General features: G+C 39.4%; 1 protein-coding gene across 1 annotated transcript in view; it reads right to left on the bottom strand.

Annotated features, from left to right (window-relative positions):
* The window catches only part of Adamtsl3 (ADAMTS like 3), a 497,024-nt gene that overhangs the window by 343,466 nt on the left and 137,007 nt on the right, over window positions 1–16,551 (bottom strand). Inside the window, exon 4 of the mRNA XM_023712415.1 lies at window positions 12,891–13,049. Coding sequence (XP_023568183.1) covers window positions 12,891–13,049 — 159 coding nt within the window. The remainder of the gene's footprint in view (window positions 1–12,890; window positions 13,050–16,551) is intronic.

Here is a 16,551-nt window from a genome sequence, read left to right as displayed (position 1 = left end):
CACACACACACACACACACACACACACACAATAAAAAAAAATAAAAAAAATTTACATTTGCAGAGAAGTTCAGTTTGTATTCTTTTTGCATGCATGTTTTATTTTTCTTTCTGGAGAATTTTTTAAAATTCTCAATTACTAAAATCTGTAACTGTATTTTAAATAAATATGCATTGATTTTATGCTATGCATTTTAATATGAATTCATTTTATTTCCAGTGCTACTGCATATTTTCAGGCTATGATTTTGAACACTGCTCTCACCCTGGCAATGTCTTTAATTCTGAGGTTAGACTTCTCTTTCTCTAAGCCCATAATTTCTTTATCAATATGTTTATAATTTTCTCTTATAAATCTCATTTGGTAGACTGTCTTTTCTGTTACCAACAATTCTTCTACAGATACTTTATTTTTCTGTGGTGATATAAGTGTTTTATTGTACTGATATAGTTTTAATTCAGAGTTTCACTTTTCTTTCAGTGCAGTCCTAAAAAAGAAAAAAAATCACCTCTCTCCATTTTCATGTTATTCCAATGTCACCTTACATTTTTTGTTCTATTTGTAACATGTCCCCTGAGTGTCCTCATGGCTTATGCTTTCTGGGAGGTACAACCCTATTTGGATTTAGAAAGCTTTGAAAGAAAGAAATTTTGGAGTGAAAAGAACAGCACTATGGCTGCCTCCAAAAATACTACCCAAATGGGAGTTAAATTTCGGAACTGGAAGACAGTGTACTCAATTAGTTGCTCCTTCTCAACTTCTGGCTTAGAACATCTTCCCAGATTATCAATGGGATTGACTAAATCTTAATAGCTGGCAACCATACATTTCTAATCCTTTGACTTGTCACAGATACATTACGCTGACATTTATTAAAACCTTGATGCAACTATATCACATTTTAAATGTTCAAGAAGCATCAAACTGGGAGGCTTCCAGGCAAACTGCAGTAAGGTGAAGTCTTTCTCTTGGCCTATGGGACATGACCCAATTTTGCTGGAGAACAACAGCTGCGCCTGTGGATAAGGTCATTCACTTACAAGTCTTATTTTATATTGCTTTTTGTATGGAAAAGAAATAACAGGAAAAGTGAAAGGGTAATGTAAGCTACTATGCTTATTTTGGACAAACCCCAACAGAGGAAAGCTGCTAATAGATTGGGAAAGTGATAACCAAAAGCTTTTTGTACTATGCTGACTTTCAGCCCTAAAGCACTTTCAATTCAAATTTCAAAGCAACAGGCAAATTAAAGAGATATGGTTCAAGAGATTAAGTTGATAGAAATACTAGGATTAAAGACACTGTTGAAACATTGAAAAACAACCTTTTCTTTAAAAGGGTTTTGGAAATTCAGGAATCATTTTTCAGATGCATTTTTGTATTGTTTAATTTTAGCTATTTAAGTAAAAATTATTTTTATAAAAAGAAATCTACACAAAAAAAAGGTAAGAAATGAACATCATTCAAAAGTATCTCATGGTCGGGGAGATGGCTCAGTAGGCTAAGCGCTTGACTGGCAAAAGCAGGGATCTGAGTTCAATCCCTGGTTCCGCCAAAAAAAAAAAAAAAAAAAAAAAAAAAAGTATCTCATGGCCATAATTCAGGCCTGCTGTGTAGATGAGGTCTATACTCCACTGCCACCTGCTGTGTTCTAATTGAAAGTTGAGTATCCATGAGGCACTACTACAAGTGCAAGGACCTGGGTTCGATTCCTGGTATGGGCACACCATACCAGCCACTGAAAACAGGTGTGGTGGCCCATGCTTGTAATCCCAGTGCTAAGGAGGCTGAGACAGGAGGATCACTATGAGTCCAAGGTGCATAATGAGACCCTGTACCAAATAAATAAATAAATAAATTTAAAAGTTTAGAAATCTTAGCCTAAAAGGTTCTAAACCTAAATAGTAAGCACATCTCAACTATAAATCCCACTGCAACTGCAGCAAAGTAATATGGAGAAGATAATATTTAATTTCATGAATTCTCAAAATATAAGACACTATTCTGGATTCATTCCTTCTTCAACTTCTTTGGTTGGCCTACGACATACCTGGATGCAAGGAGATTAGCTTTTCATTTCCTTTGAAAATTAGTTGCAAGATTTTTTCTTAAATGTATTCAGTACAGTCTACAGGGTCTCGCTACACAGATTGAACTCATAGTGATCCTATTGTTTTCAGCTTCCCAACGGTTGAAAATAGGCACCACCACACCCAGTCTCAATTTCTCTCTCAGTGTGCCCCAGTGGTGGGGCCAGCACAGCATGCCAGGGATTGAACCCCGGTCCCTGCATCTGCCTAAGTAGGTGCTTTAGTCCCCTGAGGTATGTGGCAGGCCCTTAGTTGCAAGATTTTTAAAACCAGTCCTCTAGCCACCATCTTATATGTTCTGTTCCACTTTACATGGCGCAGCACACACTGAAACTCTGACTGGCCTCTACTGATGTGGAATGCTTTGGATCCAATTTAGTATGAAAGAGAATGACTACTTTATGAAACAGGCATAAAATGAAATGCAAGTTATTTTAAAGTTAAGGACATTAGAATCCTAATTCTCTAAGCAGAAACCTGCCAGCTTATTCTGGAACTAATTCCCTTGGCCCAAAGCAACTAGGCTGCAGAAATATTACTTGTAAGTTTTTAATATTATCCTAATTAGTATACACAAGAGCTAATGGTTATCAGGAGCACATCAAAATTCAAAAACATCATTTCACAAGTAGAAATTTTCTATCCATTACAACACTCATAGCACCCTGAAATTGAAGATCTTTTGAAGTCATAAATTTATGAATATATGAAAAACATGTGTTGATTCCACATGAGGATACATTAAAACATTAATAAAGTTTGCCTGGAGTTTATAGCACTATAATTTACTGTATTTATATGATGATATATTGACTCAAATAGTGTCATAAAGACTGAGAAGCATGTGTTTTGAAGAATAAAAATATATTAATTTTTAAAGTAGTAGTTAAGTTAAACCTGCATTTCCCAAAGCTGGTACTTGACTGGAATATTAAGTTACAACTTTTTGCAAAAGAAAGAGACATGCTGGCTGGCGTATGGTTTGCGGTGCAAGAGAAGTGACTTGAGTATTCAGCTGTAATCAAGCTCTGAAATAACTTCATCCACCAAGAAATAAATGAGTACAGTATAAACTACGTTCAGCCCCTTCCCTAAATTATGAATTTGAAGGCGCAGCCTGATAAGAGAGAAGCCCTGAAATGCTTTCTAAAGCTTTGGGATGACTTTTTGTTTGGTTTCATGTGTAATCATCTCCGTAGTCCTCTTCCAAGAAAAAGTGACCACAAGTGTCCAATATTTATGAAGACTTACTAAGCCTCTATGGCTGCTCGAGGATAAAGAGACCTAATAAACCATCCAAGGGAAGGAGGTTTCCTTTTTTAAAGATCTCAGAGCACTTCCAAAATGACAGTGAGAGGTTTGAATATGGGCATGGGTCAGGAACGATGAGGGCTGTGGCTGCCTAAAAGGAAGGGCACAGGAACATTCGCATTATTAAAACAAAAAAAAATCTGTTTCTCCTGTTCTCTCCTCCTCTCCTCCCCTCTTCCTCTCCTCCCCTTTTCCTCTCCTCCCCTCCCCTCTCCTCTCACCTTCCCAAAAATGAAATGAGTTAATTTCATTTTTATGCAGAAAAATGATGTCACTGCTGTTTCTTAGACACTGGACGAGTGGACGAGCCTATATCTTGCCCCACACTGGAAACCAGGCTCAAAAGGGGGCACATACTGCCATCTATTTACCTTTCACTAATTAATTACATGTATTTTGGGTGCATTCAGCTTTATGGATTTGTTCAAATTAGGTGAGCTCAGGAAAAGGGAAGTTTGGAGTGTCTCGGGCCTAAAAGCAAATTTCAGAATCCAGGCTAAGATCAGTTTATAAGTCTTAAAAAATAAAGTGAAGCAAATACTAATTCAGAAGTGAAAGAGGTAACTAAGAAGTGTTAATATATAACTTATATCTTGATTCTTCAGCTCAACTTTCTGGGCCCCTGGTTTGCTACACTGATCTATTTCTGCCCATGCCACTACTGTACTTAAATTTTAAAACTTTAGTGTCTATTCACATTGCCTATTTTAAAATAAATTCTTTTCATTACCTCTGAATTTCCATATGGTTGATAGACTTGGAGTTGCACTTCATTTAAAGATTAATTTTGGAGGAACTGGTATTTTACAATGTTGAGATTTCCTATTTATGATCATATTCTATTGCTCCCTTTATTTAGGTGTGCTTTTAAAATCTTTCATGTAGGCCTATACAATTTTTGTTGACTTTATGACAAGGTCCTCTATATTTTGTTAGCAGTATTAAGTTTCGCCTTTTTGAAATTTTGCTAATTAGTTTTCGTTACTGTCTGTATACAAGCACATTTGTTTGTGACTTAATTTTGATAAGCTCAATTTTCAATGAGCTTCTATTATTCCTATTACTTCATGTATAGGTACTTGGGTTTTTTACACATTTATGTAGTCTTTGGACAATGAGGGTTACTTTTTTCCTAATACTTATACCTTGTTTTATTTTTTCCTGCCTTACTACACTATTGAGGACCTCAAGTACAGTAGTGAATATTTGATGACAGCAGGCACTGTTACCTCACATCAAATGTTAAATATGCAAGTGTGGAGGCCTTAAGTTTGGTCTCCAGTAGAAGAAGACGAAGACAAAGACAAGGATGAGGATGAGGATGAGGACGAGGAGGAGGAGGAGGAGGAGGAAGAGAAGGAGGAGGGGGAGGAAGAGGAAGAAGAAGAAGAGAAGCAGGAAGAGGAGGAGAGAAGAAGAAGAGGAGGAAGAGGGAGGGAGGAGAGAGGGAATGAAGGAAGAAAAAAGGAAGAAAGGAAGGAAAGAAGGATAAAATGAAGGAAAGGAGTTAGAGGGAGAGGCAAGGAGGAAGGCAGGAAAAATAAAAAGAGAATGGGAAGGGAGGAGATGGAAGGGAGGCGACAGAAGGGAAAATCACATCCTTTACCAGTTTGCTTCAATATCTTGCAAGACTGTCACGGTGAGGGGGCGGTATTAGCCCAGCTTGGTTATGGAATTCTTCTATCACCACAAGCACCCTCTAAGCCTCCCCACCTCTTCCCTTCCACTGGGCAGCTACTAATCTGTGCTCCATTTCTATCTTCTTGTCATTTCAGTAATGACAGTAGAAGCAGAACCATGTAGTATGTGATGTTTGGAGAACGGCTTTTTAAAAACCTCCTCATAATCCTCTGGAGAGTCACCCAGGCTGTTGCATGCACTGATGGTTTCTGCTTAATGCTGTGGAATTAACTGTTCACCCAAGGAAGGATATCGGAGTTTCTCCTGCTTTGTAGATGTTCTAAAGAAAGCGTCCAAAAACATTCAGGTCCATTTATTATGTGACAAATGTTAGTTCTCTGGGATAAATGCCCAGAAATGCAAAGACTAGGTTATGTAGTAGTTGTATATTTTTAAAATTTTGTTTTAAAGAAACTATCTGTTTTCCAGAGTGATGATACCAATTTATGTTCCCACTACAAAGATGTGAGAAATCTGGTTTTTCCGCATCTTGCCAGTATTTCATGTTGTCAGCTTTTTGTCTTTTAGATATCGTAATATACATAAGGATAACTCAGTTTGCATTTCCTCCATAGATAGCACAGTTGGACATGTTTTCATTTGCTTATTTGCCCTCAGGACATCTCTTTGGTAAAATACATTTGTTCACACCTTTTGTTCATCTTCTACTAGTTTGTTTTTTAAGTGTTCATTTTTATTTTTTAATTAATTAATTAATTTATTTATTTATTTATTTATTTATTTGACACAGGGTCTCACTATGCAGCTTGGACTCCTTCCTGTCTCAGCCACCCCAGGACTGGGATTACAGGCATGGACCACCACACCCAGTTTCAGTGGCCAGCAAGGCAGGCCCAGCCTGGCACGTCATGCAGAAAATGCACTCCACATAGAAAATCCAAATAAATGACATTGAACCTGGGTCCTTGTGCTTACCAGACAGAGGCTCAGACTGCCAAGCTATCTATCCAGCCCTAACTATTTAAAGAGGTTTTTTGTTTTGTTTTGTTTTGTTTTTCTGTGCTTTAGGAAAGGGTCTACAGGGTATATAGGGTCTCACTGTATAGATCGGACTCGTAGTGATCTGTTTACAGCCTCCCAAGTGCTGGGATTACAGGCATGTGCCACCATGACCAATCTCAATTGCCATCTCAGTGTGCCCCAGGGGTGGGGCCGGCACTGCAGGCCTGGGGATAGAACCCCTGGCCCCTGTGCCTGCTGGCAGGCACTTTAATCTGCTGAGCTATTTGGCCGGCCCTTAAAGAGTTTTTATTATGCATACTAGTCCACCATCAGATATTTGGTTGGCAGATACTTTCTCCTAGTGATCTCTGCCCTTATCCCTAGTAATACTAGTCCTTTGCTTCCTGCAGCTGTGTACAGTAAGGAGCCTTTATCCTAGGCAGACAGATTCTTCCCCTGTGCAATACTTTCAAAATTATCCTACTTAGGGCCTGGGAGATGGCTCAGTAGAATAAGCATTTTCCTGGCAAGCTCAAGGGCCTGAGTTCAATCCCCGGTTCTGCCAAAAAAAAAAAAAAAAGAAAAAAAATTATCCTAGTTATTCGAAGGTCTATCGCTTTTTAAAGAAAAATCTTGTTTATATCTACAAAAACATTTTCCTGGGATTTTAAGAGGAATTGGATTAAGCTAATAAGTCACTTTGGGGAGAAATAATATCCCTATTCTATTGTCACAAAGGCAATGAACAAAGTATGTATGTCATTTATTTGGATTTTAATTTCTTTGATTAGCATTCTGCAGTCCTGTACATATTCAGATAGATATGGTATTAGACATTTTTGAGTGATTATAAATTATGTTTGTTGTACTGTAAATTTTGGTATCTATGTGTTTACCAGATTATTCACATCCTAGTAGTAGGAACATAAATTGGTATCACCACTTTGAAAAACAGTTAGTTTCTTTAAAATAGAATTTAAAAATATACAACTATGTACAACTCACTCCTTGCATTTCTGGGCATTTATCCCAAAGAAATGACATTTGTCACATAATAAATGGACCCGAATGCTTAAAGATGCTTTTTTAGAACATCTAAAATTTGAAGCAATCCAGATAACCTTCCTTGGGAGAAATACAATAGGGTCTGACCTCTGGGCCTTCATAAACTAACTTTTTAGTTGTAGAAGGTATTTTGTAGACCTCAGGATTTTCTATATGGACAAAAATGTTAGCCACCCAGTTTTCTTATTTTCTTTTCTTGCCTTATTACATCATATATAACTTTCAGCATCCTGTTGAAGATGACTTGGGGGAATAGATATGAGGGAGAAAGCATTCAGTATTTCGCTATAAGTATAAATATCATGCCAGGTATCTAGATGTTTTTATCTAGTTGAAGAAGTTCCGCTCCATTCCTATTTCTCCAAGAGTTCTTATCATGAATTTGTGTTGTCATTTGTGAAGCGCTTTTTCTGCATAAATCAATGTGATCCTTATAAATATTTTTTTCTTTAGCCTATTAGCTGGCTGGATTACAGTGACTGACTCACTGTAATAACATACTAAACCAACTTTATATCTCTGGAATGAATCTCCCTTAGTCCTGATGTACAGTTTTTATGCACATCTGGATAGTAGCCGATACTATTTTCTTAATATTCATTTCTGTAGTCACAAGATACTTAGGTCTGTAGTTTTGTTTTTTGTTTAGTTTTTCTCTGGCTTCGGGATTAGAGTCATACTAGATTCATAAGATGAATTGGGAATCCTTCCATCTTGTTGTACTTTCTGGAAATCCTATGGAATTCTTGTACATTCTTTTATAAATGCTTGATGGAATATGCCAGGGAAAGCATCTGGGCCTGTTCCCCACTTAAGAAGACAGAAATTTAAGTTACAAATTCAACTTCTAAAACAGTTACGGAGTTACTCAAATTATGTATTTCATTTTAAGTGTATTTTTGGACTTCACACACTAAAAAAAGGTAAGTCCTAAGACGGGAAATTTCTAGTAACAATTCAATTTGCTCATGAGAACTCAGAGAAATCTCCAGAAATGGCACATTAGACTCCTTTCCTGAAAGCAGGATAAAGCTGGGATCAGAAACAATAAAACTCGCTCTTCTCCCCTACGTTAACAGAAATTAGTGTGGTGTTATCTCCAAGACATGAATGGAAGTCTCTGGCCTGAGAGTCAGCTGGGCACAATGTAGGACAAAAGTACAATGCTGAAAGCAGGGATTAAATCCAAATCATTGTGTCTTAAGACCTCGACTCTCTGCCCCACTTGGTTCTTGCATGTTGGAACCAAAAGAAACTTTTCTAAGAAACCAGGGTATCGAGAACTCAAACACCCAGCAGTGACAGCAAAGACAGGGACCAGTACACTCCTACCCAGTTAAGCTCAAAGCTCCATTACTTAAATACAAAGCTCACCAGAAACCCTAGCGAAGGTTCTAAGACAAAAACACAGTGACCAGTAACTAAACAAAAACCATTTGGACAACATTGAGAAAAACAAGAAGAAAACTTCTGCTCAGAAATCTATTCATATCCTCAGAGATACAGCAGAATCAGGGAATTAAGGCATTTAAAAAAAATTTATTGGGGAGCCAGCGAGATAGTTCAGCAGACCTGCTTCGGCAAGTTTAGGCAAGCACAGGGACCAAGGTTCAATTCCTGGCACCATACACCACTCCAGTCCCACTCAAGGGTGGGCTGAGCCAGCCACAGCATCCAGGCATAGTAGCATACACCTGTAATCCCAGCACTGGGGAGGCTGAAAACAGGAGACTCACCATGCAGCCACGCTGCTTAGTGAGACCTGTAACAACAAAATACATTTAAAAAGAAAAATTCATGGAAACATTATCTCAGAAAAAATATAGATACATATGTATATTCTATACATATATATTTATATATGTATATATATTATATATATATTCTATGTTGAAAATACTTTGTAAGATTCTTGGAAAATAAGGATGAATGAACAACTAGATCTAATATATGAATGGTAGTTTTGACAACAAAAGAAGAATCTAAGAAAAATCATGCAGTGAGTAATTCAAGACTGAAGGCAATGAATCTTCATAGTGGATGAGTTCATGAGGAGCCCAATACAGTGGATGAATACAGACCCACACTAAGACAGGGGAGCTGGAAATTTCAGAACACTCAAGTTGGATGATTGCTCTTTTTCAAAATTAATTTTATTGGTACATTTCATATATACATAATGATAACATTTGTCCCAGGGAATTTATACCTATAAATGATACACCTTGCTGTTGCTTCTTTTCCCATTACCCCTTCTTCTTTCAATCCCTCTTCCCTTCCTTATTTACAAAAGCTTTGTTTCCATTTTTTCTTTCTCCTTGTCCATCCCTCGTTCCCCTTCCCATTTGAACATTTTCTTCTCATTTCCCAATATCCACTATACATTTTGGTCCTTCGTTACCTTCTGATTTCTCACAATGCCATATTTAAATATGTGTAGGGCCAGGGAGATAGCTCAGCAGACTAACCGCCTGCTTTGGCAAGCGGAGGAACCAGGGTTCAATCTCCAGTCCTGCATGCTGCACTGGCCCTGCCCCCCAGGTGCAGTGAGCCACCAACAGACTCTGGGTGGGCATGGTGGTGCAAGCCTGTAATCCCAGTGCTGAGGGAGGCTGAAAACAGGACGATCACAATGAGTCTAAACTACACAGTGAGACCCTGTACCAAATATATAAATGGAAAAAAATGTGTGTGTGTTCCACTTATTTCACTAAGATTATGGTCACAAGGTACATTCCACTTACCTAGAAATGTCTCAAGTTTATTCTTCATGTCAGAGTAGTATTCCATTGTATAAAAAGAGTACCTCTTCTTTATCCATTCATTGGTTGGGCATTTGGGCTGTTTCCAAGTTCTGGCTATTACACACTATGCTGCTGTGGACAAGGATGTGTGTACATTGCTGTGGTGTGAAGTTTTTAATTCTTTCCAAAAGATACCAAGAAGAATAGGTAGGCCAGTTAAAACCTCTAGTTTTAGGTTTTGTTTGTTTGTTTGTTTTTACAGTACCTGGGATTGAACTCAGGACCTTGCAATTGCCAGGAAGGTGCATATGCCTCCTGAGCTATCTCCCCGACCCTTTAGTTTTCCAGGGAATCACCATACTGATTTTCACAGGGGTTGTACTAGTCTAGAATCCCACCAACAGTGGAATTTCCCCATAGCCCCACATTTATTACTGATTGACTTCTCTTTTTTGGTGGGGAGGCTCCTTTTGAGACAGGGTTTCACCATGCAGTTCAGGCTGGCCTTGAACTCATTTTGTAGTCTAGGCTAACCTCAAACTCAAAGTAATCTTCCTGCCTCAGCCTCCCAAGTTCTGGGATTACAAGCGTGTGCCACCACACTCAGCTTCACTGGTTGACTTCTTGATATTAACCATTCTGTTTGGAGTGAGATGGAATATAAGCCTTGTTTTCATTTACATTTCTTGAGTGACCAGTGATGCTGAACATTTTTTCATATGCTTATTTGCTGTTTTTGCTTCTTCATTGAAGAAGTGTCTTCAGAAATGTCTATTCATTTCTGACAACCATTTTGGATTTGATTTTTAAATATAGGAAGGATTTTTTTAAAGTTTTTTATACACCTAGATATTTGTCTGAGGAACAGCTGAAAATTATACACTGTGGCTTGTTTCTTCACTCTGTTAATGGTTTGTTTGTTTGTTTGTTTGTTTTTCTGTGCAAAAGCTTTTTAATGAGATGAGATCCCAGTTGTTGATTCTTTGTGATATTTCCCTTGTGATCTGGGTTTTGTTCATAAAGTCTTTGCCTACACCAATGTCTTCAACAGTTCTCTCTATTCTATCTTCTAGTAGATGTAGTGTTTCTGTTTTAACAATAGATATTTGAACCATTTCAATTTTACTTTAGTTCATGATAAGAGACATAGGTCTAGGCTGAACCTTTGTCAGGGAGAAAGCCAGTTTTCCCTTGGCCCCTTTGCCAAACATAAGGTAGCTGAGTGTGTCTGGAATTGCTCCTGCATCTTCCAATCTGTCCCACTGATTCTTGGGTCTGATTCTTGCCAGTATCATGCTGATTTGTTTTACCACACTAGCTTCCTAGTATAATTTCAAGCCAGGGATTGTGATGCCCCCTGTCTTGCCTTTGTTGCCCAGAACTGCTCTTGCTATTCTTGGTCTCTGGTGTTCCAAATGAATTTTAGGATTGTCTTCTCCATAGCTAGATACAAAGTCAATATTCAGAAATCAACACCTTCCTGTACACAAATAAAAAACTCACTGAGAGAGAAATTAGAAAAAGAACACCTCTTACAACAGAGTTCAAAAAAATTGAGGTACGTAAACATGGCCTTGGGGTCCATATCTGGCCTCTTGTCTCTTCCTCTCTGGCACTATTTTCGTGCTTTGGTTCCTGGCCATCACAAACTCACCAGCTTTGCTCCACCACACCCTTCTTCCTTGATGTTTCTACCTTGAAGCCAGCTGACCTTGGACTGGACTGAGTCCCCCGAAACCGTGAGCCATATTAAACCTCCCCTCCTTTAAATTGTGTCAAGATTTCGGGTCTTAGCAATGGGAAAGATGATGAATACAAGCATGTGGTTAGGTCATGCATTAGTTGGATTCAAGAGTGTTAACTCCTCACCCACACCAAGAAGAAAAAAGGGCTTGGAGCTGGAGACCTGGAGCAAGGGCCTGTGAATGTCCCTGGGTAAAGCTGCCCACCTGGGAGCCCACCTGTCACTGCCTTGCCAGGGAAGAAAAGGGACAAGGGCTCCCATCTCCCCACCTTTGTCTTGCTGAAACTAACCCTGAACTCACTGCCATAGCCATTTCCTGAAGCTTGACCTGGGATGAGGCTTTCCCAGTAAACAGAGATCTTCCTCTCAAAGTCCCACTGGAGAGTTATTCAACTGTCCTACTCTGCACTGCCTCAAGGAAACCCTGGGCTACGTTTGGTCACTGTTGATGCACCATAAACAGCAACCTTGATGGAATAGGAACTACTAACAGAGGAGATGCTTGCTCTCCATGCATTTGCCCTCCATAACTGGAGAATGAGCAGTGATAATTTGCTCGCCTGACAATATCTACCTCTGAAGACGGCTGCCAGGGTCAGTTACCTGGAACCAGGGTGTCAGGTCCCATTATCCTGGGGCTCCACCTTACCCATGAATTGAGGTAAAATCCTTGGCTCAGATTTAAATTGGAAGAAGAGGAGAAGGAGGAGGAAGAAGAGGAGGAGGAGGAGGAGGAGGAGGAGGGAGAAGAAGCAGAAGAAGCAGAAGCAGAAGAGGAAGAGGAGGAGGAAGAGGAAGAAGAGGAAGAGGAAGAGGAAGAAGAGGAGGAGGAGGAGGAGGAGGAGCAAGAGTAGGCTTCTTGCAAACAAATGAACCTTTTAAAATAGGCTTGTATTTACATGATTCGTTTTAGCAAACATCATTTAACATACATTTAGCTATGATGGGAGAACAGATGGCCCATTACTTTCTTATTCAGTAGGCTGCTCAGAGTAAGCAAAGGAGAAACGAAGTAAAATAGCCACTCAAAGGCAGCACTCAGAAGGGAGACATCTTGCCCCAAATCCTGACAACACTGGGCCAAAGCCTAACACACCAGGCTCCTTCCTTCAAAGCCAGTGTTTGGGGCTGGGAGTCCAGTGAGGGTCAAGTAGATGACTTATGGCCCCACCCTTGAACACAGGACCAAATATGGTAACTTGAGGCCAATGTTTAGACATAGCAGGTGCCGTAAGAGTACATTCCAAGGCAAAGCCGAGAGTTCTCTCACCTCCCCTATCCAGTGGTGCTAACCCTCATAGCAGCTAGCTGGGCTACCACTGACCTTCCTGTCAGGCATCTCCGCAGAGAATAGGAAGCACCTCCCCCGCAGGTCCGGGAACAGTCACTCCAGTCGCCCCATGCATCCCAGTTACCATCTCTGTCTTCCTCTGAGCGAGTGTTTCTTGAGGCCTAGATGTGAGGGGAAAGAAACATCACTAAAACACAGCAAGTCATAGGACAAATACTGCATAATACCACTGGCAGGAGATGTCTAAAGTCTTCTAACTCATGGGGGCAAAATATAGAGTGGTGACTGCCAGGGCCTGCAGCAGGAATTGCTAAATGGGGATAGAGATTCAGCCCTACAAAGTGAAAAAGTTGGAGAAATCTGCTGATATATATATATATATATATATATATATATATATATATATATATTTCTCTTTCTTTCTTTCTTTCTTTCTTTCTTTTTCTTTAGTACAGGGTCTCACCACACAGCTTAGATTTGTAGTGATCCTCCTGTATCAGCCTCCCCAGTGCTGGGATTACAAGTGTTAACCACCATGTCCAGTTTTGGTGGCATACCTGGGGTTCTGGGCCAGCACAGCATGTGGTACTGGGGATCAAACCCTGGTCCTTGCGCTTGCCAGGCAGGCGCTTAAACCGTGGAGCTATCTCCCCAGTCCTTGTAATATATTTTTCTTATAGTTAATAATACTCTACTACAGACTTCAAAATTTGTCAAGTTAGATCTCATATCATGTGCTTGTTTTAAAACTCCATCTAGAAAGAAAGGAAAGGAAAATGAGAGCACTTTCCTAATTAAAACAGTATAGAACAGCAATAAGTAATCAGATCTATTGCATTTTAATGAGAATGTAGAAATAGGCACCCCCCAAAAAATCATTGGTAACTTCATAAGACATGTCAAAAGTAATTCCAGACTTACTAGAAACATATTAAAATACTGGAGTCAGAAAATTATAGATCATCAGTCATACAGAGTTAGTATAGGAAAAGGCCGCCCTAGATATGACAAGGGTAGAAACTGAAGGAAAAGACTGGAAGGTTTTATACACAAAAATAGAAAACGTCTGATCTGCCTTTTTATTTACAGAGAAAGAAATCTAGAAATGTGCTCACATAATGTAGCAGTAAAAGGACATGCAGACGGGCCAAAAGGATATGATCCAGTCACCTCTAAGAACAGAGGAGGGGGGACAAGGGCTAATGCTGTTGGGGAGAGACACAAAAAGAGCCCTGAGTGTTGTGTCTCCTCCAACCCTAAGAAAAAGGTCAGAAGCAAATACAACCTAACAGTGAATTGCATAAAGCCAGGGGATCCAATCACCACTTCCAGTCTTGTTACACTCTGAACTTCCATGAGTTTTGGAATTCCTTTATAAAAATATTTTTTATGGCAAAATGCAACCATTAGGCAACAACACACACACAAGCCTATATAATTTTTAATGCAGGTCAGATAAATGTGTATAAGCACAATGAAAGGAGAATTGAAATCTTATAGTGATTACCTCCAGGTGAAAGAGCTTAGAGTGCTCTTACTATTGCATTTTGGTTTTTATTTATCTGTATTTTTGTAGAGTTTAAAAATTTAAGTATATAATACCTTCATCAAAACAAGCCAGCAAATAAACAAATACCACACGCCATTAGCATATAGGAAAATTTAAGTTGCTATCTCCATTAGAACAAGCCAGCAAATAAACAAATCCCACATTCTATTAGCATACAGGAAAGTTCAAGCCACCAAGTTCTTGGCTGGAGAATGGAAAAGTTTACGAAGGAAGCCATGATGTAGAATACGCTGAGGCTGAGATGGAACCAGCCAGGTTTCTTCAAGCCTGTCGACAAATTACGTCATCCACCAAAAATAAATAAATAAATAAATAAATAAATAAATAAGAGGGATCTTAAAAAAGGAGCTTCAAAACTGAAATGAAGAAATAATGACTGGAAGTGAAGAGGTGGTATTCCAACCATTTTCACTCAAATCTCCCCGGTCAGCAGGTCCGATGGCTTCTTGCCAAGCTACCTATTTATAGCACAGTATGAAGCCCTGGTAGAGGCAATATTTCAGGAACAGTCAAGTGTAAGGCAAGGGTAAATATCTGGCGACTGATCAAATCTGTCATCAGGAGCAGGGGCTAATTAAACCCATACTATTTACTGTTCTAATTAGACCACTGTTCAGTTCAATTTTCTACCCTTAAATGTCACCAAACATAACTGTGTCCTACACTCGCATAATATAAACCATAAAGTTTTAATTCATAAGAAATACAATAAGCAGTTTAATACATTCATCTGGATGTTTAGGTTGGGTAAGTCCAAATCTTTAGGTAAATGTTTAAAATACACACAGCTGAAATTGATTTTTCATTTTGTCACTCGATATACTGAAAGGTTGAATGTGAAAAGGTGAAAAACATCATCATATATATTTTTAAATGGAAGTTGAGAGTTCTTTGCAATATTGTTTTAATTTGTTTTTATTCCCACTATCCCACGTGTTCATGTATAGTTAGAATCAGGTTTCTTTCCATAACTTCTCCACCTTTACTTACAAAAACCTTGATTCTAAAATAATTAAAATCAGCATGTTATAAAGTGCAAGCATTTGGTTTCTCTAATTGGACCAGAACAATATTTTCCCTGTAAGAAAAGAGAGAGAAAGTAGAATCTCAAGAGGGCCCCCAAGGTTTTCTCCTCTCCCTGGCCATTCAAATGTTTGGATTATAATGGGAAAATCCAATGCCATTTCCTACCAGCCGGTTCTCCTGCCCTTCAGCCACATTCTTTACCCACAGACTAGCAAAACCATCCCTGGTTTCCACCTGGGGCACCTGTATTCCCTGTGACACCAGCAGCGTGATGACACACACATTCCAAAACAACTGCACTGAGGAGACAGCAGCAGCCCAGGGCCGACTCTGAAAAGCATGTTGGTACCCTTGCTTGGAATGTGCTTGGAGCTGTTCTAGGTCTATCACCACGGATTGCACCCCCAGAAGAGCCTGCTTCAAGCTTTCCCAAGGCCTGCAAGGTCTGGCTGCCTCTCCATGGTGCCTTTTACTCCCTAGCGCCTGCTCTTGCATGACTACACGTGTTCAGGCTTCACACACAGCTGAGTGTGAAATTTTTAACCTTAAAAACAGTGCCCAGAATACAGCCCATTTCTCAGAAGACCGCAGACCACACACTGTCCCTGTAGCCATACTGCTGATGTCACCTAAGTTTCCCTCCAACCTCCGCCCTCCGCCCACCTTCCCTGTCTCTCTCCCTCCATGTTCAGCCACAACATGGGCTGGAGCTCACCATGGAGGCAATATTGCTTAATAGTGAAAAGCATTTAGAAATTGGGTAACTTCCTTAACAATTCTAAATTCCGTCTACCCTCCCTATCAAACTAACATCAACATACATCACAGACATAGAGAAATCATTCCTAAATTGTATTTGGATCCAGAAAAGACCTATAATAGCAAAGGCAATCCTGGGCAACAAAGACAAGGAAGGAGGCATTAAAATTCCTGACTTGAAATTATATTACAAGGCTACTGTGATGAAATCAGCATGGTACTGGCAACAAAATAGACCTGAGGATCAATGGGATAGATCAGAAGATGCTGAAACTCCTACGAACACACTCAGCCACCTTATCTTTGAC

Source organism: Octodon degus, unplaced genomic scaffold (assembly GCF_000260255.1).
Source record: "Octodon degus isolate 3935 unplaced genomic scaffold, OctDeg1.0 scaffold00002, whole genome shotgun sequence".
In the NCBI taxonomy this organism is placed as follows: Eukaryota; Metazoa; Chordata; class Mammalia; order Rodentia; family Octodontidae; genus Octodon; species Octodon degus.
This window is presented reverse-complemented; position numbering and strand designations above follow the sequence as displayed.